This window comes from Somniosus microcephalus, chromosome 16 (assembly GCF_052327205.1).
Source record: "Somniosus microcephalus isolate GS21.2 chromosome 16, FLI_Smic_1.0, whole genome shotgun sequence".
In the NCBI taxonomy this organism is placed as follows: domain Eukaryota; kingdom Metazoa; phylum Chordata; class Chondrichthyes; order Squaliformes; family Somniosidae; genus Somniosus; species Somniosus microcephalus.
In genome coordinates, this window is record NC_141002.1 from 51880247 (window position 1) to 51906060 (window position 25814).

The window sequence follows — 25814 nt, forward strand, 5'->3', positions numbered from 1 at the left end:
TTGGGTTGCTTTGCACCTCCCCCCAGGAAAGTGCTAACTGGGTGCAAAGCCACTAGCGCCTGGGCGCAGCACCGCTAATGCCTCCCGCGAAATTCAGCGGGAGGTTAGCGGCAGTGGTAGCCGGTATCACCCCATGGCGCTGCGCCTCCGGCGATGACGTCATCGCCGTGCGCAGCGCCCTGGCCACAGGCTTCGGTCGAGCCCCCTGACCTACCGCCGGACGCAATATCCGACAGGGTCAGGGTGGCGTATTTGCAGCAGTGGCAGTGCAAATTAAAGGGCAGGTGCCAGGTGGCCATTGTTTTTGGGCTGCCTGCCAGCACCTGTCCCCTTTCACCTCCTCCTGCAGGGTACCGGCCGCGATCGGTCAGCCTCCTCTTGAGTGCCAGGCTGTTTTCCCGGCACCCTGCTCCCCAGTGGTCAAGCAGGGCCCCGGTGCGCACTGTGCTAGGCCCCTCCCCTTTAAACAGGGGCGGGAGGCCTGTAATACCGCGGAACAATGTGCCGACGCACGTGACACTGTTGCACGTAGCACCGCGATATTGAATGGTAGCGCCCCAAGAGGGAGAGGGAGCGTTTCCAGTAGCACTCCACCTCCTGCTTGGGGCGCTACCACTCAATTTACGGCGTGGGGGCGCTAACTTTTTTGAAGTTAGCACCCCAAAGGGGGCACGACCGAATTCGTCCCCCCTAATGTTTTGGTTGTCGCTGAACCTTTTTTCCCCTTTGTGCTGCCATTTATTATTGAGTTTTCATTTCCTCAGGAAAAATTCTACTTAAGGGCCCTGAATTTCCTTGGACTTTCTGCTGCTGCACCGGTGTAACGCCACCAGACATGCAACAGGAACATTGTTTACGTACATAAACAGGGATTCTGCCGTACTTCTGGTGAAGCAGCTGCAAGTCTGAGGAAATTCAGGGCTAATGGCCCAGAAATTCCATTCACAGGCCTCCCGCGGGCGGAGGGCTGCGATCTGGAAAAATCTGTGCCTGGACCGGAGGGCTCCTGGGAGGCGCAGAGTTCCGTTGCTGGGCCTCTCCAAACTGCCGGTGCGCAGGGCCCACGTAGCCCAGAGGCGCAGGCGGTTCGCAGCGCCCCTGGGATCACGTGGGCCCTGGGGAGCCAATCAGAGAAGGGAATCTCCATTCATAGATTTGACAGGAAAACCTGTCAAATATATGAATAGAGATCACCCCCAAAACATAGTAAAACTTTAAATAAATTTTTTAAAAATCACATTTTTAAAATGACTATAAATTACATAAATTAACTATTTTAAACAAAAATTTAAATTTTTGAAAAAAATAATTAAAGTTTTTAACGGGGCTAAAAATAAACTTCCCTCTCTTTAAAGTATTTTAAAATGATAAATCAGTGGAAATTTAAAAAAAAACTTTTTTCAACTCTTATCTAGGTAAAAGCAGGCCTTGCTTTTACCAGGTGCAAGAATTGTAAGTGTTTTCTGTGGGCGGAGGGTCTCCAAAAAACAGAACTCTCCGCCCGCAGAGGCCCTGCTCCAGTGCAGCCGGAGGATCTGTCAAGAGCTTTCTTGACATGGGCTGTGCATGCCTGAAACCGGCATTTCTGATGTCCCTACGGGTGAGTACACAGCGCGTACCCACCCGTAGGGACCGGAATATCCGGCCCAATATGTTTGTAGGAAGGGTCTTTGCGTGTGATGTTATCCCGGTCATTAATATGGTTATTTAAATCGGTTATCAGCTGCATTGAAAGTGTACACAAAGGAATGCCATGCAAACTGATAAAGCAGTGCGCTGTCAGAGGAAATTAAATCCTTATGGGTTTAATGACATAGGACCTCAAAACAGTAAGTTTTTGCATCAGCATTACAGGCCGGTTTTAGTAGGACGTTATCAGCATGAATCATTTAAATAACAACACAAGACTAGAGCTTAGTAATGCTGAAATAAAATCCGGCTTAGATCTATAATTCTGTCTAAATAGATTAGACGCAGCTAGAAAAAATCATCTTTATGAACGTAGGTAGAAACTCTGCCTTTTGCCCTTTAATTGCCTGGCGCTCTTGTCTTTGCCAGCTGTTGGTGATTTTTGGCCCACTGCCTTTTCTCATTTATTACATTTTTCATGAGTTGGAGTCAGCACCTCATTACAGCGAGCTTTTTTTCCTCTAAACCGAGACCTCAATGCACCAGAGCAATCCCGCAGACGGAGGGAAGCGGGTCACAGAGATTGGATTAAGCCAAAGTGATCTGAAGGATAACATTTGATTTTTTATTTGGAGCTGAGAAGAGTGCAGGCGTGTTTTTTTGACTGAGCTGTGCTCTTCCATGATGTGGGTGTAAGTATTCCTCCCCCAGGCAGTGCAAGTAAGCACAATGTTCTCCGTGGTAGTCTGAGGTAGGGCGGGAGGAAAGCAATTGGGCCCGTATATTCCGATGCCTCCAGGTGTGTACGAGCTATGTACCCACCCGTAAGGACATCGGAAATGCCGGTTTCAGGCATGCGCTGAAAACCGGCATTTCCAATCTGTCAAGAATCCTCTTGACAGATCCTCTGCCTGCCCTGGAGAAGGGCCTCCGCGGGGGGAGAGTTCCACTTTCTGCACAACCTCCGCCCGCAGAAAACCTTTAAAAATCTTACGCCTGGTGAGGCCTTCTTTTACCAGCAGAAGAGTTTAAAAAAAGTAAAAAAAAAACACATTTTTTTCACTCATTTATAATTTTAAAATACTTTTAAAAAAGATAAGTTTATTTTTAGCCCCGTATAAAACTGAAATTATTTTTTTCAAAAAATCAAATTTTTGTTTAAAATATTCAATTTAATGAACTGCATGCGCCCCTGGGATACGTGGGCCCTGCGCATTTCGACTGTGGAGAGGCCCAGGATCGGAAGTGTCCGGACCTCGGGAGCCAGCAAGTAAGAGCGTAAATTGTTTTCCGATAGGAGGCATCCGCCCGCAGGAAGCCTCCTATCGGAAATTACAGGCCTATTGATCTCCCACTTCCTCAGTCCTGGATGGTTTCAAGCGCAACTCCCTCACCCCCCTCACAACCCCCCCCCCCTCTCCCCACAATGTTACTTTCAGGAATAGTAAAATGTACAATTTCGGGCAGGATGTAAAACCAGCGTTGTTTCCGATCCCGTCTGCTTCCCATTGGGAGGTTTAGGTTCAAATTTCCCCCCAAATGTCAGCATCAAATACTCCTGTATCATGTGCATCGGTGTGGGTAGGATAATAATAAATAGAGAATAATGGTTGACACCATGCTTCCAAACCTATCCTTGTCAATTCCCTCCATAGATTCATAACCAAAAAGGGCCAGAGCCGCCTCCTCAAAGTGTGACTGTGTCCAGTCCATCTCTTTCCCCATGCAAGCAAATTGCAAAGCAACATACATGCAGTTTATGATGGCAATAGTTATTTAAGCTAAACTTTGAGCTGTTTTGCGATTGTGTATGTAATGTATACAACATTGAAGGGACTACTTTGTTTTGCGGATGTACATCCTTAGTTGCGAGCGTATATAACAGACGCATATCGGTTTGTACAGTCAGTGCCGAAGTTCCAGTTACCCAGTAAAGATCACTTGAAGTTACTCTCAGTCTCTGCTGCTTTATTATTTGATGTAGTTGTGTATAGCGGTACAAACACAACAAATTGGCGACGAGAATTATGAACCTACGTCTTCCTATTCTGGCATCGCATCCAGAGGACACCGAAACTTGGAAGAAAGGAGCGAGAAGGCAGAGAAAACGGAGCACGCTTGCTAAGCTAGGCAGGGGATACGTCAGTCAAGTGAAAAGTGCACAGGACTTGCATGACGCTAGCTAACTAGTAAAGAAAGAAAAACGGGTTTGGAAAAAAAAAATGGCGATGATTGGCACGATTGCAGCATTTGATAGCAGCATTGAAGACTGGGCAACTTACATTGCAAGAGTGGAGTTGTACTGTGAGGCTAACGGAGTGGAGGTAGAAAAGAAAGCCACTGTTTTGCTGTGTGTTATGGGCGCAAAGACATACGGGCTGCTACGTAGTTTATTAACCCCTGAAAAGCCAGCAAACAAAACATTCAAACAAATAGTGGACACACTCCAAGACCATTTAAGCCCCAAACCACTGCTCATAGCTGAAAGATTTAAATTCCATAAATGGAACCAGAGCAAAAATGAAAGCATTTCTGAATATTTGGCAAAGTTCCGCAAATTATCAGAACATTGCCAATTTGGAGTAGGCTTATCAGACGCATTGAGGGACAGATTTGTGTGTGGCATGCAAAGTGAAAGCACACAAAAGAAGCTCCTGTCTGAAAAAGACCTCACATTGGAGAAGGCTCTGAGTATCGCAATATCAATGGAAGCAGCAGCACGTGGCGCTTTAGAAATTCAACAAAAATCCCTGGAATATTCAACTAATAAAATGTCACTGAAACAAGAAAAGAAGTGTTATCGCTGTGGCAAAATGTCACATGACCACAATGACTGTTGGTTTAAAGACAAAGGCCTAGAAATTCATTGTAGCCACTTTTGGGGCGGTAAAGTCGGGCAGCCGCTAAAGTTTGCGCCCGCCGCCAAATCGAGGCCACTTCTCCGATATTCATTAGCTTCGCCCTAAGAGTTTGCTCGAGCGCTAAAACTGGCGCTGCACGCCTCTCTTTAGGCGCTAAGCCGGCGGGGCGCTAAAGCGGAAGTTGGGCGCAGGGCAGGTGCGGCGAGCTGCTGATTGACGGCAGACACTCTGGATCCGGTGAGCTCTTAAAGGGGGAGGGTGGATTTGTTTTTTTGAAAGGCCGACACTGGTGTATTTGTGGTTTTGGGGAGGGTTTCTCTCCATCAGTTTGTCACCACCGCCGCCGCCGTCGTCGTTCGGGGCGCACAAAGGGCGTTGCACGACGAAATGACGTCATGATCTGCGCGCGCAGCAGGGCGCGCTAAGACTTTGCGCCGGCGCTAAATGTGTACTGAAGTTGGGGCGAGGCGCAGATCGCGCTGCGCCCAGGCGCTAAGCGCCTAACGCTCGAGATCTACTCCTCCTAAGGCGCTAACGGCTGGCGCGCCCAACTGAATTTCTAGGCCAAAGACTGCAGACAATGTGACAGACAAGGGCACTTTGAAAGAGTCTGCAAAGCAAATAAGAAGCAGAAAACTGATACAATACAGAGTAACAAGAAGGTACATCAAGTGACTGAAAACAAGAAACCTTTCAAAGAAAGATACAAGAAGGTACACCACGTGACTGGAAACAGTTCAGATTTAAAAAAAAGTGACACAGACTCAGAGGAAGAGGATTTGGCTTGTCTGAAACTACACAGTGTGAAAGAGACAGAGGATCACAGAATAATATGGATTACACCAGAAGTGGCAGGAGTTAGGCTGAAAATGGAGTTGGACACAGGCTCAGCTTTACATGACTACAAATGACTGTTTTCACACATACCGCTAAGGCCAACTAAAGTACTGTTAAAGACATACACAGGACAAAGAGTGTGCCCCAAAGGTAAAATAAAAGTGACAGTGACATACAAAGAAAAAAATATAATGCAATTGAACCTCTATGTACTGAAAAATGGAGGACCACCATTGCTGGGACGCGAATGGCTCAGGAAAATACAGTTGGATTGGCACACCATCCAAGCACTGTTTGTGTCAGCAAAGGAGGACAGCAGCGCCACTCCTGAGAGACTGTCACAAATACTCTCTGACTCTCAGGAAGTGTTCAAGAAGGGAATAGGAACACAAGGGCATGAAAGCAAAAATTAAGATTGAGGAGAACGCAAATCCAAAGTTCCACAAGGCCAGACCAGTGCCTTATGCAATTCGCCCTTCAGTAGAAGCAGAGCTGGAGAACTTGGAGCAGTTAGGGGTCCTGTCCAAGGTGGATTGGAGTGAATGGGCCACACCTATAGTTCCAGTGATGAAGAAAACCTCCAGCACAAAACCAGGAAAACCAAGAAAAGTGCGCATCTGCGGAGACTTTAAAGTGACTGTTAACCCAGTCCTCCACACAGTACAGTACCCATTGCCTCGCATTGAGGACATCTTTGCTTCCCTGTCAAGAGGGGAACGCTTCACAAAGATTGACTTGGCCCAGGCCTATCTCCAAATGGAAATTGATGATGCATCAAAGAAGTACCTGACAATAAATACGCACAAAGGCCTTTACCAGTACAATCGGCTGGTATTCGGAATAGCATCAGCTCCTGCAATCTGGCAAAGGGCAATGGACCAAGTCCTGCAGGGAATCCCAGGTACTCAGTGTTATCTTGATGACATCACCATTACTGGCAAGAATGACAACGACCACCTTTCCAACCTCGAACAGGTGCTCATCAGGTTACGGGAGTATGGGCTCCGAGCGAACTGAGAGAAGTGTGAGTTTTTCAAAAAGGAAATCTCATACTGTGGACATGTGATTGACAAGAACGGTTTACACAAGTTTCCAGACAAGATTGAAGCTGTGATTAATGCACCAACACCTGAAAATGTGTCTCAGTTGAGATCATATCTTGGACTGGTGAACTACTGTCACAAGTTCTTGCCCAACCTATCCACAGTGTTACATCCACTAAATGCACTGCTTCAGACAGGGTCACAATGGAAGTGGAGTGACAGCTGTGAACAAGCTTTTCAAGAGAGTAAAAGACTCATTACTTCAGAAGAGGTGCTAGCTCACTTTGACCCATCCTTACCTATTCGACTGGCATGTGATGCTTCACGTTGGTGCCGTGTTGTCACATAAGTTCCCAGACGGCTCAGAAAGACCAATAGCCTTTGCCTCAAGATCATTGACTACAGCTGAACGCAATTATGCACAGATTGACCAAGAGGCCCTCAGCCTTGTGTGGGGAGTCAAGAAATTCAACCACTACTTGTATGGTCAACAGTTTACACTGTTAACTGACCACCAGCCTCTCGTTTCAATCTTCAACCCAAGGAAGGGTGTTCCAGTGATGACGGCACAACGGCTGCAGCGATGGTCACACTTCCTAGGGGCTCACCTATATGACATTGAATACAAGGGGACCAAGCAACATGACAACGCCGATGGTTTGTCACGTTTACCACTGCCGACCTCAGAGAGAACTACAACAGTTGACTCAGCAGAGGTATATCACACAACAATAGTTGAGCGGCTACCAGTGACAAACTCCCTCATTGAAAGAGAAACACGCAATGACCCTACATTGTCAAAAGCTTATGACATCACTGTGAAGGGATGGCCAGCGCTTGGTGACTTATTGTTTCCAGCATTCTCAGCTAGGAGGGAGCAGTTATCAGTGTGTCGGGGAACACTGATGTGCGGCTCACGAGTTGTGATTCCTCCCAAGCTTCATAACCGAGTGCTAGATGAACTGCATGAAGGCCACTTAGGTACAGTAAAGATGAAAAGCCTTGCCCATGGATACGTGTGGTGGCCGGGAATTGACAAACAGATCGAGGATCTGACAAAGAGCTGCTCAGGATGTCAAAAGGTCCAGAACGCACCACCACAAGCCCCTCTTCATCCATGGGAATGGCCCTCATCACCATGGCAACGTGTGCACATCGACTTTGCTGGACCGTTCATGGACTCCATGTTCTTGATTGCAGTTGATGCACATTCCAAATTGCCCGAGGTCATTAAAATGAAATTAACCACATCTGAAAAGACCATTTCAGTCCTGAGGACCATGTTCGCTAGAAATGGCCTACCAGAACAAATCTGCACAGACAATGGACGACAATTTGTCTCTGACGAATTCCAAGGTTTCATGAGGAAAAATGGAATCAAGCACTACACATCTGCCCCGTACCATCCAGCTACAAATGGCTTGGCAGAAAGATTCGTACAGACTTTCAAGAAGGCCATCAAAGCAATGTACAGTGAGAATCTACCACTGCAACACAAGATAGACAATTTCCTCTTTGCTTATCGGAACGCAGTACACGCAGCCACTAATCAGACTCCAGCGATGATGTTTCTGAACAGGAACCTGAGATCTCGCATGGACCTTCTTAAACCGAATGTACGTCGTGATGTAGAGAACAAACAGTTCAAACATTTGAATGCTAAGCCAACAAGAAGCTTCAGTGTGGGACAGTCAGTTCTTGCTCGTGATTTCCAGACAGAAAAGTGGCAACCAGGGACAATATCCACAAGAGCGGGACCACTGATGTATACTGTGGATGTGGGAGAGAACGTTTTGAGACGTCATGTGGACCAAATTCTGGATGTTCAGGTGGAAAACACCCCTATACCTCGCCCAGACTCACCTGACATGGAAACAGACACTCCTGATTCATCAGCATCAGCACCAGCCTCGTCCACAGCTGAGAGCTCTACCTGTGCTGATAGCTCACCTGATGCACCTGTACCTGTACAGTCTCATTCCCCAAAGCAAAAGAGTCTGGAGAGACATTACCCAGAGAGGCAGAGGAGGCCTCCCCAGAGACTTGACTTGTAAAAGGGCTGTTGACAAAATAAAATGTTATGTTGGAATTTGAATTTTGTTACTTTTAAGAAAACAAAAAGGTTACTGTAAAGACAGGCTCTGTATGTTAATTATAGAAATTTTGCGTTAATATACTATTAAACTAAAGGGGGAGGAAGTGTAATGTATACAACATTGAAGGGACTACTTTGTTTTGCGGATGTACATCCTTAGTTGCGAGCGTATATAACAGACGCATATCGATTTGTATAGTCAGTGCCGATGTTCCAGTTACCCAGTAAAGATCACTTGAAGTTACTCTCAGTCTCTGCTGCTTTATTATTTTATGTAGTTGTGTATAGCGGTACAAACACAACAGTGTGCCTCACCAGAATTGCATTCTACAGCTTTTGTGCAAAAGGGGTGAAGGTTATCTCCAAGCTTTGCCTGCTATCTTACTGAGGATGCAGCAACTTAACATTTAGTTTTTTTTCCATGCCTTCTATGGCTAAATAGTAATAATATACACCGAGGTGGGTACACTTATCTTGGGATTTCTCCTTAATAATTTATTGAGCATCTCCAACACAGGGCCGGATTTTATTATATATATTAGTGCTGTGCTAGGCATGGACAATGGTCTTTCATGCTGTTAAATAAATGTTTTTCCTATAATGTAAAATAAAATGGAATATTGACAGCGTTGGTGAGCACTGTGACATGAAGAGCAGTGTCCTTTAGAAGAGACTTTGGGGGTGAACTTCAACTTCGGCAGAGCCACAAAATGGGTGGTAGTGGATTGGCCGACTTTTAAAAAAAAATTCGTTCCTGGAATGTGGGCGTCGCTGGCAAGGCCAGCATTTATTGCCCATCCCTAATTGCCCTTGAGAAGGTGGTGGTGAGCCACCTTCTTGAACCGCTGCAGTCCGCATGGTGAAAGTACTCCCACAGTGCTGTTTTGGAGGGAGTTCCAGGATTTTGACCCAGCAACAATGAAGGAACGGTGATATACTTCCAAGTCAGGATAGTGTGGAACTTGGAGGGGAACTTGGAGATGGTGGTGTTCCTATGCGCCTGCTGCCCTTGTCCTTCTAGGTGGCAGAGGCCGTGGGTTTGGGAGGTTCTGCCAAAGATGCCTTGGCGAGTTGCTGCAGTGCATCTTGTAGATGGTACACACTCCAGCCACGGTGCGCCGGTGTTGGAAGGAGTGAATGTTTAAGGTGGTGGATGGGGTACCAACCAAGCGGGCTGCTTTGTCCTGGATGGTGTTGAGCTTCTTGAGTGTTGTTGGAGCTGCACTCATCCAGGCAAGTGGAGAGTATTCCATCACACTCCTGACTTGTGCCTTGTAGATGGTGGAAAGGCTTTGGGGAGTTGGGAGGTGAGACACTCGCGGTAGAATACCCAACCTCTGACCTGCTCTTGTTGCCACAGTATTTATGTGGCTGGCCCAGTTAAGTTTGTGTCCTCTCGTGAAGGTTGTGAGCAGTGGTATGGTGAATAGGTGAACAAACATGTAAAATGAGGCGAAGTCAATCCCTAACCTTTGTCTGGCATCTAGTTGGAGTTGAATCTTAACTGACATAGTAGTGATGGTGTGAAAGATGTAAAGACTCGAGCCAGTGTTTTTAAGGCTACTTTGCTGATGTGGCACCATGTTGTGGTTTGACTGCATGGTGCAAACACAGTACAGACATTCTTTTCTTTTCAGTGGGAACCAAGTAGGAAGTTTACTCTGATATTCTTCCTCAGTCCTGAGCACTTTTTGCCTATTTGCTCCTATGCATTCACTCTGTTTTGCCACTTCCTGCCATGCCTATTAGGAAGATTTCCCTCTGCCACAAAATAGTCACTTACATTTATGTTTTCTCCTTCATCAGGAACTCAAGATCTTCTTCAGTGAAGGGGAACATTTCATGACTCCTCTGAGTCTATCAAACAGTTAGCCTCTACCCAAACTATGGAGCACTGATTTATGTGCAGCAAACCTTTAACAGCTGCTGAACTTCCGATTCCTGACTTCCCAAGGGGATTCAGCACTCCTCGCACATGAAAAACCATGTAGGGCGCTTAGCAGATTTTCAGATGAGCCGACCCTGCAGGATCTGGTGTGAGTGCTCCCACAAGTGTGCCAAGCCTGCATGCCAAATCAGCCCTGACAAATGTTCTTTTATTGATGATAATTTTGCTTCCAGTTCAGAAGATCCTCCAAGTTGACATAACAGAAGAAAAACTATGGGGTAAATTTTGCAGGTGTGCACAGTTTCCTCACCTGTCATGAGCATGTTTTGAAATATGGCAGGCACGCTCCGCAGTGGGCAAGGTATCTCGCTGCTGGGAGAGACTCAAAAATTTAGGCTTCTATATCACAATTTGAAGGTAAGTATGCTATAAATAAATTATACACTCTCAAAGCTTATCTGAGAAAATTGAAAGCATTGCGAGCATGGAGAGTCCTCGGAGAATGATGTCATTTAGAACTGCAGAGAACACCTTGTTATTGAGTGTTGCTTTAAAAGGAAAGAACAAATAGGTTTTGACTGTTTCTTTTCATGCTTCCCGTTTACCTCCATAAGGCAGGCACCATTCCACAGGGGCTTCAGAAGCACTGTAAACAGGGAAGAGTGCAGTACAAGCACTTCTGTGTATCATTTGAACCCTGAAATTGGATTATTGTGTATTTTACTGAAAGGCATTTCATATTATTTATAGCGCAAAGCAGACAGCAAACATTTCTCATGAAATTAGTTTCCTGTTTGCTTTTCTTCAATGGCAGCAGCTTTCTTTGACACCTCTCATTCTTCTCCTTTGAAGATAAAGTTACAAGTTTCCTAGTAGCTCGCTGGTTAAGTCAGAGTAGCTGAGCCACACTGACCAAAGAGGTGCCAGGCTTGATTCCCGGGGCTTGATTTTGCCATTGGGGGCAGGCTGGGGCGTGTCAGGACCACGACTCCGATGTGAAGTGGGGAAAAAAGTGCAATTTTGCCCTAATTGGGCAATTGATTTCCAGCGTGTGGAAACTCCTGGCCCAATGAGTCTTTTCATACAGAATGTCACCTCCGATGACATCATCAATGCTGCTGGATTTAAGGCCTGCAAGCAGCCTTGCTTCTTCTGGAGACCTTAAACTTTATGCTCATTGCTGTGATCGCTTCATTCAGCAACTATGTCCAGCAGTAGGCCAAAGTGTGCTCCAAGGTTCGATGAGGCCTCCCTCCAAGCTCTGGTGGAGGGAGCAAGATCAAATAAGGAGGTGCTCTTCCCTTCCTCAGGGAGGAAGAAGCCTCCCCAGCAGACTAAAGCTGTGTGGATGCAAGTGGCCCAGGAGGTCAACTCAATATCTATGTGCGGCAGAACCTGGCTGCAGTGCAGGAAGAGGTTTCATGACCACCTCCGCACAGGAAAAGTGAGTATGACTTTCCCATCACCCTCAATCTGATCCCCATCGCCTCTCCTCACCAGCACTCTGCTTTGCCAACCTCTTCCTCCACATCCCACTTGACACTTACATCCTTGCACCCGTACCCATTCCCTCCCTCTATGGTCACATTCACTTAACTATTCGACCATGCAGCCCTCACACTCCCTATCACTGTGATGCAACAACAACAACTTACAACACACAGGGAGGGCCCTTTGTCTCCTTCTAAGCATCTATGCTATGGATTCTCTACACTCACTCCTTCATTCTCACTCAAACTCCACTTGTGTCCCTCATTGCAGGAAAAGAGAGCCCACAATAAGAGGGAAAGAGCGAGGACAGGAGGAGGGCCACCCTCAGTAGCCCAGCTCACCACCTTGGAGGAGACGGCCATGGAAATTGCCGGTGTCGAGGAAGATTCGCAAGTGGGGGATGGACAGACGGGCGCATCAGCAAGCTGGTGACAGAACTGAAGATTGTCGGGCAGGAGTGCGGGAAAGGCGGAGCGAGGCGAGAGCGGACCCTATTGTGATAGCGCCGATGAAGATGGCTGCCGTCCTTGCGGGCTCCGTGTGTACCAGGCAGCTAAGTGTCCTTTGCTGCTTGGTGCGCTCGGCTCATTAAGAAAAAAGCATTTCACTGACTGGATTTCACTTGTTGTATTTGGTTATGTGACAAATAAAAAATTGAAATTGAAATTGAATCATTTAGCATCTCATTGACATTGCATGAGTGAATGATAATGATTCTGATGCTCTAACAGATTGACTTATGATCATCTGCACAATTCAATGTGCATGCAACCTTTACCTCACATTTCTAACTCTTTCCTTTACTCCCCCACAGGACCATCAACTGCCCCCGTCCCCACTGTCCAGGTGGAACAGCCTGAGCCTCAAGACTCCTCAGAGGAAGCTGCAACCTCTGAGGGCGCAGCATCAGCAGAATTCAGCGCACCCAGCACCAGCGCAGACACTCACACCTCGGTGGTACCTTCGCGAGATAGTGCAGTGTTGTCACCTGGTGTATCACAGCTCACAAGTGAGCATCAGCAGATGGTGGAGACAGGGACAGCAGTGGAGAGTCCTCATCAGAGGGCGCAGGACTCTCCCAGCTCGGCTCAGCTGCATGTCGACCCTGTGCCTCCGGGTCCATCCAGAAGGAGAGCATTGCTCCAGGAACAGGTGCAGGAGTCTCTGGCAGGTTTTGTCTCCAGGGTTGCTGAAGCCACAGGGGAAGCACCACGTAGGAACACACGTAAGAGGAAGATAAAGCACAAGTAGTCACAAGGGTAGTCACTTGGGTGTTCTGTTGTATTGTTTTTTGACAAGCCATCCTTATAATGTGATGATAAACTGATTTGATGGCAAACTGTTGAAGTTGTGGCCTGTGTCATCTCGCAAATGGGACTTCCACATTGAGGGCGTAGGGCGACTTGCAATTATCAGTATGTTGGTCAGAGTGATAGGAATCCGCAGGTTCTTGTCCATTGTCGATGCTCTGGTAAGAAGGTGCGAGGCAAAATTGTTTGATTGTGCAGGCTAAGCAAATCTGGCCAACATGAGTGTGTCCCTTGCATCCCGGGCAGCAATGTGGTCGCGCGTTGGCACCTTCTGGCCTGTGCAGCTTCAGGTAGGTGAGCAGCAGCTTGGAGCTCCTGTTGTTGTTGGTGCTGCTGTTGTTGATGGTTCTGCTGCTGCCGCGGCTGGTCTTCGTTCGAATCTGATGTCCAGGAGGAAAGGAAATAAATGGTTCCCATGATTCTGGTATATGCCTCAGTTGAGGAAGCGCTCAGTCAAGGTGGGGAGAGGGGTTTCCCAGGAGGTCACACTGGAGATGGGTGTCAGGCTCCAAACTTCCACAACAATGAGTATGCCTGCTAAAAGTTCCCCCAGACCTGAGACAACAAAGTTCTGCCACCTGCAAATGATCATTGCTGAAAACTGCTTTTTAATGGTGGAGCTGCAGCTGTTAGTAAGCAATCCACTTGTGAGGCCACCAGGGTTAACTGGCGTGTTCCAGAGGAGATGTGCAGGACGGGGGAAATGTGTTAAAATCAGAAAGGCCTCTCAAAATTGGATTATAGAGGCACTTAACTGGTTGCGGGATGGAAACGGAGTCTGAAACCCCGATTCTGGGAAAATTGCTCGGAGGCGGGATCGGAGCCGCCCGCCATTTTTTGCGATTTTAACACCTCATATGCCTCCAATCCCGCCTCCTCAGGCCTGGCAAAATCGAGCCCATGGTCTGTGCCAGTTAGCTGATCTCGGCCAGGGCAGAGATCGGGATGCTACAATTAGCCTCAACACTCCTGAGTTATGAGGGGAAAAATCAACCAGGTTCCTCCTCATGATTAAAAACGGAAAATGCTGGAAATACTCAGCAGTTCAGGCAGCATCTGTGGAGAGAGAAACAGAGTTATGTTTCAGGTCAATGACCTTTCATCAGAACTGAAGAAAGTTATAACCGGTTTTAAGCACATGCAGAGGCAGGGAAAGGTGGGAGGGGAGTTAAGAACAAAAGGGAAGGTCTCTGATGGGGTGGAAGGCAGGAGAGCTTAAAAGATAAAAGTGATGATAGTGCGAGGCAAAAGGAGATGGTAATTGGACAAGTAAAGGAACAAAAGATGGGTCTAGAAGAGGTGTAAATGGAAATAGCAGAAACATCAACAGCTGCCATTTGAAAAAATGGGGGCAGAGGTTATGGTCTGAAATTGTTGAACTCAATGTTGAGTCTGGAAGGCTGTAAAGTGCTTAATTGAAAGATGAGGAGCTATTCCTTGAGCTTATGTTGAGCTTAATTAGAACAATGTAGGAGTCTGAAGACAGAGAGGTCAGAATGGAGCGGAGAATTAAAGTGACAGGCAACCAGAAGCTCGGGGTCATGCTTGCGGACTGAATGGAGGTGTTCCACAAAGCGGTCACCCAATCTGCATTTGGTCTCCCCAATGTAGAGGAGACCACATCGTGAGCAGCGAATACAGTATACTAAATTGACAGAAGTACAAGTAAATCACTGTTTCATCTGGAAGGAGTGTTTGGGACCCTGGACAGTGGGAAGGGAGGAGGTAAAAGGGCAGGTGTTGCATCTCCTGCGCTTGCATGGGAAGGTGCCGTGGGAAGGGGAAGAGCTGCTGGGGGTGATTGAGGAGTCGACCAGGGTGTCGCGGAGGGAGCAGTCCCTTCAGAATGCTCCTCATGATTATTATCCAGCATCTGCACTGAAAGTGTGTACGTTTGCATGTTGAGTGAGAACAGGATTGGCCTTGCCTGTGAATAGTCAAAGCCTGTCCATACTCACTACTTAGAGTCACACTGGAAGAATGACCACTTGGATGAGGTACCCAAGGACACGCAGTGTCCGTGCAAATATTTGCCAGCAAAGGGTCAGTTGGTCTGAATTTCCTCTTCTGTTACATCAGAATATCAGATGGGGAGGCAGTTAGTCAGTTCCCTGCCACTCAGTGTCATGTTAGCGATTTCCCGTTTAAAGTAACATCAAGTTTACAATAATTCTGTCCAAATATAAATGGCCGCACTATATACAGAAAATACAGGAAATGTTATATGGTATATTTCCCATCATTTGCACCTTCGCAATACCGTGTGCTAGGAATGCCACGCTTCCCTGGCATCCATCAAAATCAATCTGATTTAAAGGTGCAATAAAATGTGGTTTTCTTGATTGCAATGGAATGAAAATTGGAAGGGTTCTAATGGGCAGGTGATTATTGTCCATGTGATGAAGATGAAAATTTACTCCAAAACATTTAAGATGTGACTGATGAGGTGCAGGCTACTCCATTGTGCTATCCAAAACCCATGGCCCATTTTAAAAACATCATTCACTCCCCAAAGGGAGGAATCAACTGACTGTATTTCTTCTGTTTCATTCTAGTTGTGTTGTCGATGAGATGGATTTTTCTAACATGGAATTGGATGAAGCACTGCGGAAGTTCCAGGCTCACATTCGAGTGCAGGGAGAAGCACAGAAGGTTGAGCGACTCATTGAAGCATTTAGGTAATGAGAATGATTCTTCTTCAAAGAGTGATTGCAGGTGAAATGAGGAGTGAACTTTTGAAGTGGCTTGGAACCTTTCACAGTAACTGTAATAGTGTACTTAGTTTTCATTCTCCTCATTTGTAAATATCTTGGGATGGTCTGCCAGCTCATAAGCTTTCAGCTCCTGTTTTTCAAAAAGATGAGGGTGATTTTTGAATTCAAAGTCTACCTCTCACCTTGCTCACTTTGCTTGGTTGAGTTTGTGATTTCTTCACCAATTGATATACTCACAAAGAAATATGTAACTCATGCATCTTCTCTTTGAATCACAATATTCATTTAGATGCATAAAACTTTAAGTACATTAAAAACTCACTTATATGTTTAAAGGTTGAATACTGGAAAAAAGAAAAGTAAATGTACGGATCCCACAGATTAAAAAGAAGATATTTCAGTTACCAAGACTAATCTTCATCAAAATTTCTCTTCCTTAGAATACCGACATCTGGCATTTCATTGAGACATATCGAGGAGACATAGTCTGCAGATACTTGGCTAGTCTACATAGACAATGGCCTAGATATTTGGGTGCGCCCATTTAGACGCTTGGGGGAGGAGAATAAGTACCCTGTGCCAGAATGGTGAGATCCGAAGCTCCCGAGATATTGGGCCTCGGACCTCATTGTAATAGAGCTGGTGCGGCAAGGAAGTGCAAAGAAAACTCTAGCCACTGCTAATGTTGCAGAGGTCCTGAGGTAAGTGGGTCTGGGGATTCCGGTCGGGGGCCTGGAGTCTGCGATCGGGTGTTGGGGGGCCTGGAACCCGCGATTGTAGGTTGAGGCTTGGAGTCTGTGATCGGGGGTCAGGGCTGGGGGGAAGGATGTTGAGGGGTCAGGTCCGGGTGGAGGAAGGATCGGGGCTTGGGAGCAGCAGTAATGGGTGGGAGTCGGGAGTAGCGGTGCTTGGGATGGTCCTTTAATGTGGGGTCGGGACGAGCTGTCAGCATCAAGGCAAACCATTGTTGGAGCATGGACCTGAAGGAGGTGTTAGACCCCTTACTCGCATATGCAAGGGGCCTGACGCCTGCTTCAGGAGTGGATAAAGGATGCCACTTGTTTATCCTAACTCAATATGACGATCGGTGCACTTCCTTCCTCACATTCGGGCCCTTTGCTGGAAGTCTTCTGTGATCTGGTGTCCACTGTAGGATGTCAAATGTTTTGTAAACAGGAATTTCTGAATTGTAACTTAATTTTTTTTGATGACAGCCATTTTAGTTTGAACAAGCTGTCCTGTATTTATTAGTGGTCTCTTCAGACAGTGGGTGCGTGAAGTTGTCCTATTAGCTTGTAATAAAGAGGATACCGGGAAGTGGACAAAGCTAACTGGACTACAGTTTGGCAAGGAGATTTTATATTTAACTTGTAAAAAAAAAACAATCGAAGAAATTGCTTTGTCAATATAGCTCCAACTACAGATTACAACAATCCTCATAGCGGAGAATATTGACCAAGTAATTAAAATGGTAACACTGGAGTCCAAAAAGACAGTTTCCTTTTCCTATGGCTACAAGTACTACCATTTAAAGAAAGGAATGGCAAATCCAAATGGGCTGAGTTCAGTATTCAGAATCTGCTTAGGAGGAGTGGACGAGTCGTGACGGTGGTCTGATGGTTCTGCCGCAGCGGCTCTGCGTGATCGCCGGTCTAGTTGGCGGGGCCTGGCGGTTCGCCGCCGGCTGTGCTGGCTTGCTGGCGGGACGACCTCTAGTTGGAGGCCGGGCCATGGGGACCTGTTCCCCCTGGTTCTGTGTGTGCTGGTTTGAGCCGGTCGATGGAGACTGTCTCGACCCTGTCGCCGAGTCGCAGCTTGAAGACCTTGTCCCCGGTTTGTAGTACTTTGTACGGTCCGTCGTACGGGGGTCGCAGGGGTCCGCGGTGCGCGTCGTGTCGCACGAAGACGAAGCGCGCCTGCTGTAAATTTGGCGGAACGTGAGGTGCGAGTTCGCCGTGTCGGTTGACCGGAAGTGGGGCGAACTGCTGAGCGGAAGAGAAAAGGTTGAGCCGCTGCTGGTCGGCCGACCAAGGCGTGGTAGCCTCCGGAAGGAATTCGCCTGGGACGCGCAGCGGTTGTCCGTAGACTAACTCCGCTGCCGAGGACTGGAGGTCTTCTTTGACCGCGGTGCGTAGGCCTAGTAGTACCCACGGTAGGCGGTCAGTCCAGGTACTGTCCTGCAGGCCGGCGCGGAGTGAGGCCTTGAGTGACCGGTGGAAGCGTTCACAAAGCCCGTTGGCCTGCGGGTGGTACGCCGTGGTTCGGTGGAGCGTCACACCGAGGTTGCGTGCTGTGGCCGTCCAGAGTTCGGAGGTGAACTGGGCGCCTCTGTCGGAGGTTATTTCGGCCGGTACGCCGAACCTCGCTACCCAGGTGTTAACGAACGCCCTGGCGATGTCGGCTGTGGTGGTGGAGGTCAGCGGCACTGCCTCAGGCCAGCGTGTGTAGCGGTCGACCATCGTGAGGAGATAAGTCTGGCCTTGCGATGGCGGCAGGGGCCCGACGATGTCGACGTGTACGTGGTCGAAGCGGCGGCTGGGTACCTCGAAGTCTCCCAGGGGTGCTTTTGTATGCTGTTGTACCTTAGCCCGTTGGCAGGCGAGGCAGGAGGTGGCCCAAGTCTGAACATCTCTGCTGAGGCTGCGCCAGACGAAACGCTGGGAGAGGAGTTTGACGGACGCGCGGGAACCCGGGTGGGAGAGCCCGTGGAGCGCGTCGAAGACGCGGCAGCGCCAGGTTTCAGGGACGACCGGCCTGGGTTGGCTGAGTGTGATGTCGCAAGTAACTGCCGTGGCTTCGGGCCCGTGCGCGACCTTGGCTAGGCGCAGCCCTGGCAGGCTGGTAGCCGCCGAGAGGAGGTCTGGGTCCGTGAGCTGGGCCGCTGCTAGTTGCGCGTAGTCGACCGCGAGGTGATTCGCGCAGATGGCGGGGCGGGAAAGGCAGTCGGCGACAACGTTGTCTCTACCGGAAACGTGCTGGATGTCCGTGGTAAACTCGGACACGGCCGCGAGCTGGCGTTGCTGCCAAGCGGACCAGGGTTCGGTGTGCTTGGCCATCGCGTATGTGAGTGGCTTGTGGTCCACGTACGCGGTGAAGGGGCGGCCTTCCAGGAGGAACCTGAAATGGCGGACTGACAGGTTTAGCGCGAGAAGCTCGCGGTCGAAAGTGGAGTATTTGACCTCCGGGGGGCGCAGTTGGCGGCTGTAGAAGGCAAGTGGCTGCCACACGCCATTAACCCACTGCTCGAACACGGCCCCGACCGCGTGGTCGGAGGCGTCGGTGGTGAGCGCGACCCGGGCGTCGGCCCTCGGGTGCGCGAGCAGAGTGGCATCGGCGAGCGCGTTTTTGGTGGCATCGAAGGCGGCTGACGTGTCAGTGGTCCAGGCTACGGCCATCTTGCTGGATTTACCTCGGAGGGAGTTGTATAGGGGCTTCATGAGGGCTGCAGCTCTGGGGATGAACCTGTTGTAGAAGTTCACCATCCCAAGGAACTCCTGGAGGCCCTTGATGGTTGTGGGGCGGGGGAACTGCTGGACGGCCTGCACCTTGTTGGGCAGGGGGACGGCCACAGCAGGGGTGATGTGGTGACCGAGAAAATCGATCTCGGTTAGGCCGAATTGGCACTTCGCCGGGCTGAGGATGAGCCCGTGTTGGGCTAGGCGCCCGAACAGGACGCGAAGGTGTTCGAGGTGTTCCTGTTTGGAGGAGCTGGCCACGAGAATGTCGTCTAGATAGACGAATAGGAAGTTCAGGTCCTGCAGGACCGAGTCCATAAGGCGCTGGAAAGCCTGGGCTGCATTCTTGAGGCCGAAGGGCATCCTCAGGAACTCGAACAGGCCGAATGGGGTGATGACGGCCGTTTTGGGGATGTCCGCGGGGTGTACGGGGACTTGGTGGTAACCGCGCACCAGGTTGACTTTGGAAAAGACGGTTCGTCCGGCCAGTCGGGCCGAGAAGTCCTGGATGTGAGGCGCCGGGTATCGGTCGGGGGTGGTGGCGTCGTTAAGGCGGCGGTAGTCCCCACAAGGGCGCCAGCCTCCGCCGGGCTTAGGGGCGATGTGGAGGGGCGAGGCCCAGGGGCTGCTGGAGCGGCGGATGATGCCGAGTTGTTCCATGGTGGTGAACTCGGCCCGCGCGATTTCCAGCTTGGCCGGGTTGAGCCTGTGGGCGTGGGCAGAAACTGGAGGGCCGGTGGTGGGGATATAGTGCTCCACCCCGTGTTTGGCGGCTTTGGCCGAAAAGGTCGGGTTGGTGAGGGCGGGAAACTCGGCTAGGAGTGCCGAGTAGTCGTCCACGGCCCTGGCGAGGCAGTAGGTCGTCAGGCTGGCCGAACGGTCCGGGGTAAAGGCGCCGGGGATGGTGGCCATAGCGTTGGCGTCGACGAGGCGGTGCCTCGGAATGTCGACAAGGAGGCCGTGGGCGCGTAGGAAGTCGGCGCCGATGAGTGGGCAGAGGACCTCGGCGGTGAGGAACTCCCAGCGGTAGCAGCGGCCCGCGAGGTCGAGCGTGACCATGCGGGTGCCATATGTGCGGATGTCCGAGCCATTGGCGGCGGCCAGCGTGATACCTCGTGTGCCGCGTTGGATTTCGAGGGCGGAGGCGGGGGCGATGCTGTGCTGGGCCCCTGTGTCGCACAGAAATCGGCGGTTGGTTCTGTCGTCAGTGACGTACAGTAGAGGCCCCTTTTGCCCCACGGCCATCGCGGGGGCCGGTGCGGGGGGGGAATTGAAGGTACACGGTGGCGTGCAGCGTTGGGCCTTAGTGCCAAAACGGGTGTGGTAGTAACAGTGGCCCAGAGTGGTAGGGCGGGCGGGCCTGGTGGGCCGGGGAGACCGCGTGGTCGTTGCCGCGAGGTTGGGCGTGACGTCGCGCGCGGACTGTGCAGAGAGCAGCCGGTTGGCCTTTCCTGCTATGTCATTCAGGTCCGTGGATCCGGACTCCACAATGAGCGGGCGGATGCTGGCGGGAAGCTGCCGAATGAAAAGCGTGCGAAAGAGGGCGCCGGGGGGCTTGTCGTCCGCGAGGGACAGCATGTGGGAAAGCAGGTCTGATGGTGAAGCGTCACCGAGGCCGGGGAGGTCAAGGAGTTGGCAGTGGCGCTGGTAAGAGGACGTTTGAAATTTTTTAAGGAGCGCAGCCTTCAGATGTTCGTACTTGCCAGTCTGTGGTGGGTCCTGCAGCGCTGCCCAAACTTTGGGGACGGTAGCGTACGTGAGCGAGGAGACGAGGTAGTCGTACTTCGTGGTGTCGCCTGTGATGCCTTTCAGCCGGAATCTGGACTCGGCTTGAACGAACCAGGCTTCGGCCAAGTTTTCCCAAAAGTCTGGTAATTTAACCGTGACTGCGTTTGTATCCGCCATGCTAGCTTAGGATTCGTCCTGAGCGTCGGGGTCACCAGTGTTGAGATACCGCGGCAAACGTGGGAGTCGAGACCAGAGCTAGTAAACAGAACAGCTTTTTATTTCAGCCTCATGGCAAAACAGGAACTGGAAGAGCCCGCGCCTGACTTAAATACTTCCCAGACAGGAAGTGCTCCCGGCAGCCTGTCCCTGTGGGAAACAAGTTGCTGGAGGAAAGGGCCCCCAGTTGGGGGCGTCTGCTTAAACTGTCCGTACCGCCGTGAGCGGATTGTGTCCAGTGGTGGCGTGTCGCCACAATGGAAGCAAATCTCAAGACATAATTCAGTGTCAGTTTTACTGTGGTAATTGTTGGGGAGCTGAATAGATTTTGACAGAAAATCACAGTGCTGTCCTGTCCTCTGTATGCTGCCAGGTCACACATTCATAAGAACATAAGAAATAGGAGCAGGAGTAGGCCACAAGGCCCCTCGAGCCTGCTCCGCCATTCAATAGGATCATGACTGAACTTCTACATCAACTCCACTTTCCCGGCCTATCCCCATATCCCTTGATTCCCTTAGTGGCCAAAAATCTATCCTTCTCAGTCTTCAATATACTCAACAACTGAGCAACCACAGCCCTCTGGGGCAGAGAATTCCAAAGCATAGGAAGCATTCTGAGCATAGGAGTGGCAGGCAGCAGCCTGCATAGTCTCACTGCGCTTGACATAATACAGGCAATTTCCCTGGGTTTAACATTCAAATAGCGCCTGAAAAATGAGTGCTATGCTCAGTAAAAATGGGTGCAAATCCATTTTGCGCCTGAATAGCACTGCAGCTTTGCTGCGTGGCTTTTCCAGTGGTTGCACCAGATTGTGCCTGGAGAGGATGCAGCATTGTAAATTACAGGAAACTTTCTGGTATCCGGCACGGACGGGACCGACGTGGTGCCGGTTCATCAAAAATTTCGGATAACCGAGCGCTATAGTAAAAGATACGGAGCTGAGAACTCCGTATAAAGCAACAAACCCTGTTGCTTAGCAACAGCTTCAGAACAATGTCCACAAGTTGCAAGCGTCTCTGTAGCTTAGCAACAGCTGCAGCCACACCCTTGCCTTCCTCCATTTGTTGCTGTGCAAGTAATAAAAGTTACCTGAACCGACTCCTGAATTTTGCCGGTTAACCGACATTTCCGGTTATTTAGGTGCCGGTAAATAGAAAGTTTCCTGTACATGCAACTGAGTGTCAGAGACCTGTGCACTCAGATGCTCTAGTGTTGGGTGCAGTTCAAGGCGAACTGTTCTCAGACAAACCTGTTGCTATTACATACATAGGGTTGCATAGGATATACGGCAGAGAAACAGGCCATTCGGCCTAACCAGTCTATGCCGGTGTTTATGCTCCACTCGAGCCTCCTCCTGTCTTTCCTCATCTAAATCTATCAGCATAATCCTCCATTCCCTTCTCCCTCATATGCTTGTCTAACCTCCCCTTAAATGCATCTATACTATTCGCTTCAACCACTCCCCGTGGTAGCGAGTTCCACATTCTCATCACTCTCTGGGTAAAGAAGTTCCTTCTGAATTCTCTATTTGATTTCTTGGTGACTATCTTATATTGATGGCCTCTGTTTTTTTCCAGAGCTGCTATTTAGATGCTAACTATCTTAAAGGGACAGGCTACTCTTTGCTCTCGTCAAAAAAATCTTTATTTTTGGCATTTTTAAATTTAAAAATGTTTTTTTAGCTACAGAAATTGTTGCCGAATGCTGTAACTCTTATTCACTGATTAGGGTTTCCAACCCACCAGGATTATCATAAAGTCTTCAGGAATTAAAGACAAATCTCCAGGACACTGCTGTGAGCAACTCAGGAGGAAAATCAGAGGGGAATTTTAAAAATTGTGATTTTGTTCGAATACTTTGTTTACTAAAATATTGCTGATGGGGAGAAAAGGCCGATTGCCTGGCAGTCAAGAATCATCCAATCAGGTGATGAAGAGTCTGTTCACTTTCCAGTTAATGTGGGAAGGTGGTGCCGTGTGAGGATGGACATGTTGGGCGATCAATGGTGGAGGCGGGAGGTGATGTGATGAAACTGCCAAGAATACGTCCAGCCAGAGTTGGCAATCTTATGAATGCTGTGTTTGTTAAATTGGTTTCCCCCTGTTGTCAAGATATGGCTTATCTGAAGGCCAACACGGAGCAGAAGCCACAGCTTCTGACAGCTGCTGAAGATGTTTGCCTAGCCCTCTCCGGAGCCCCCATCTGGTTCACCAGCAAAGGGCAGGAATCATCCTCCCACTTTTGATACACTATCTCCAGGTAGCTTTGTGTGGTTATGGTACCCGATTAACAACCCCAAGATTCTGAATTCAATCCCACCATGGAGAGTTCGGAAATTATGAGCCAGATTTTCAGTGTGCCATGAGGCGGGCTTTCAGGTGTGCGGGGGGGCAAAAATCCCGAATTCGGGGGTCCCGACACCATCCTGCCCAAAACCCGCCTCCACCTAAGTTTCAGAGGAGGCGGGCACCCGCCCCGCACTGGGACCCGCCGATCCAAGGCGGGAAGGGATTAGTGCCAATTAACTGCCTGTTAACAGGTAGTTAACGGGCAGTTTTTAGCCTAATCCCTATTTTGAGGACAACTGTGCTCAACCACCCCCCCCCCCCCGCCCACCGACTGTGGACAAACTGTGCTCACCCCACCCCCCCCACCCCACCACTGTGGACAAACTGTGCTCACCCTCCCCCCCCCCCCCCCCGCCCGCACCGACTGTGGACAAACTGTGCTCACCCCCCCCCCCCCGCCGCCGACTGTGGACAAACTGTGCTCACCCCACCCCCCACACTGACTGTGGACAAACTGTGCTCACCACCGCTCCCCCCACTGACTGCGGACAAACTGTGCTCACCCCACCCCCCCCACCCCACCACTGTGGACAAACTGTGCTCCCCCTCCCCCCCCGCCCGCAGCGACTGTGGACAAACTGTGCGCACCCCCCCCCCCCGCCGCCGACTGTGGACAAACTGTGCTCACCCCCCCCCCCCCCACACTGACTGTGGACAAACTGTGCTCACCACCGCCCCGCCCCCACTGGCTGTGGAGAAACTGCGTTCACCACCCCCCCCCCCACTGACTGTGGACAAACTGTGCTCACCCCCCCCCCCCACTGACGGTGGACAAACCGTGCTCACCCCACCCCCACCGACTGTGGACAAACTGCGTTCACCCCCACCCCCCCCCACCGACTGTGGACAAACTGTGCTCACCCCCTGCCCCCCACCGACTGTGGACAAACTGTGCTTTACCCTTTCTGTCAGCTAAGAACAAATCCCCCTCCCCATCACTGAGCTGGGACTTGCCCATCCCACCCCACTTAGAACAATTGGGCCACCCGTGAACAGCAACGTTCCTATCCAATGAGAAGCAAATTTCCACTGAAAGCAACTTGTGCCTCTTTCACACAGAAGCACAAAAGCAGCACCCCACCCTGAGCTGAAAACCTGCCCTTTGTAGGGCTTGCTACTCGATAAGAAAAAATGCTCTCCGCCCCAGAGAGGTGGAGTTGAGGCCTAGCCTAGTGCAACCCTCCCTCTCCCGTTCCTCTTACACTGCAAGGAAAATTGGCTCTGGCCCAGAACCACCCTACCCTTCTCCATCCCTAACCCTAATGCCCTCTCTCCTCCACTCACTGTCCCTCTCCCCATCCCTCCTTGCTCCCTCTCCCTGTCCACCTTTTCCCCTCCCCATCTCCCCTCGCCCAAAATAACTAAATTGCCCTTAGCCCAGAGCCACTCACCCCTTCATTGTCCTCTGTTGCTCCACCTCCTCCTCCTGCTATTCCTCCATTCACCTTACCCAATCTCCCTCTCCTTCACTCCTTGTCTCTGCCTCTCTCTCCTCCCCTCTCCCATTCCTACTCTCTCCCACCTCGATCCAGTTATCCCACCTTTTTCCAACCTGCTTGATCTGAATACTGGACTTAGGCTTGAATCCCTGTGTACAGCACCACAGGTGATCGATTAGTATTTTGTAAATGCTAGTTTTAGTCAGGATTTTTCAGAATTGTAGGAAAAATTGGATGATGGTTTCCTTGGCTCTGAACAACAACATTTCACAAGATTTAGGATCAGCTTCCCACACAAACAGAAGGCTTAGAAGCCACAGCAGACAAGCTTGTTTTTCGCTATTGTAAGAAGCTCAATAAGGCATATTGCTGACAAGTGAATCTGTTCATGAGACATCTACATGCAGCAGCACTAATGTGTTCCACCAGCTCAGTGCAATAAAGTGCACAAGATTATTTATATTAGCAAGATAATAGTGTCATTGGTGGAAGTGTGTCTTGGATGAATGTCAACCGGGCCACTGAAGTATCTCCTGTCTCCTTATGATGTGTATAATGAGAGCTTCATTGGCCCACTAAACAAATGATCAAGATCTTAATTAAACCAAGCACAAAAATCAGTACATTACTTCAGTGTAATGAATCCCTCTGGAGGATTGTATCCTATAGTGGAGGATTGCCTTATCCAGTACTGTCAATTTTACTACAAAGTATGCACTGAATTTTATAGGCTTCTGGTCCCTTGTCAGCAATGCTA

General features: G+C 49.6%; 1 protein-coding gene across 1 annotated transcript in view; it reads left to right on the forward strand.

Moving 5' to 3' along the window:
* LOC147106169 (IQ motif and SEC7 domain-containing protein 3-like) overlaps nt 1-25814 on the forward strand; it is a 246485-nt gene that overhangs the window by 77098 nt on the left and 143573 nt on the right. Inside the window, exon 4 of the mRNA XM_086009022.1 lies at nt 15710-15832. Coding sequence (XP_085865148.1) covers nt 15710-15832 — 123 coding nt within the window. The remainder of the gene's footprint in view (nt 1-15709; nt 15833-25814) is intronic.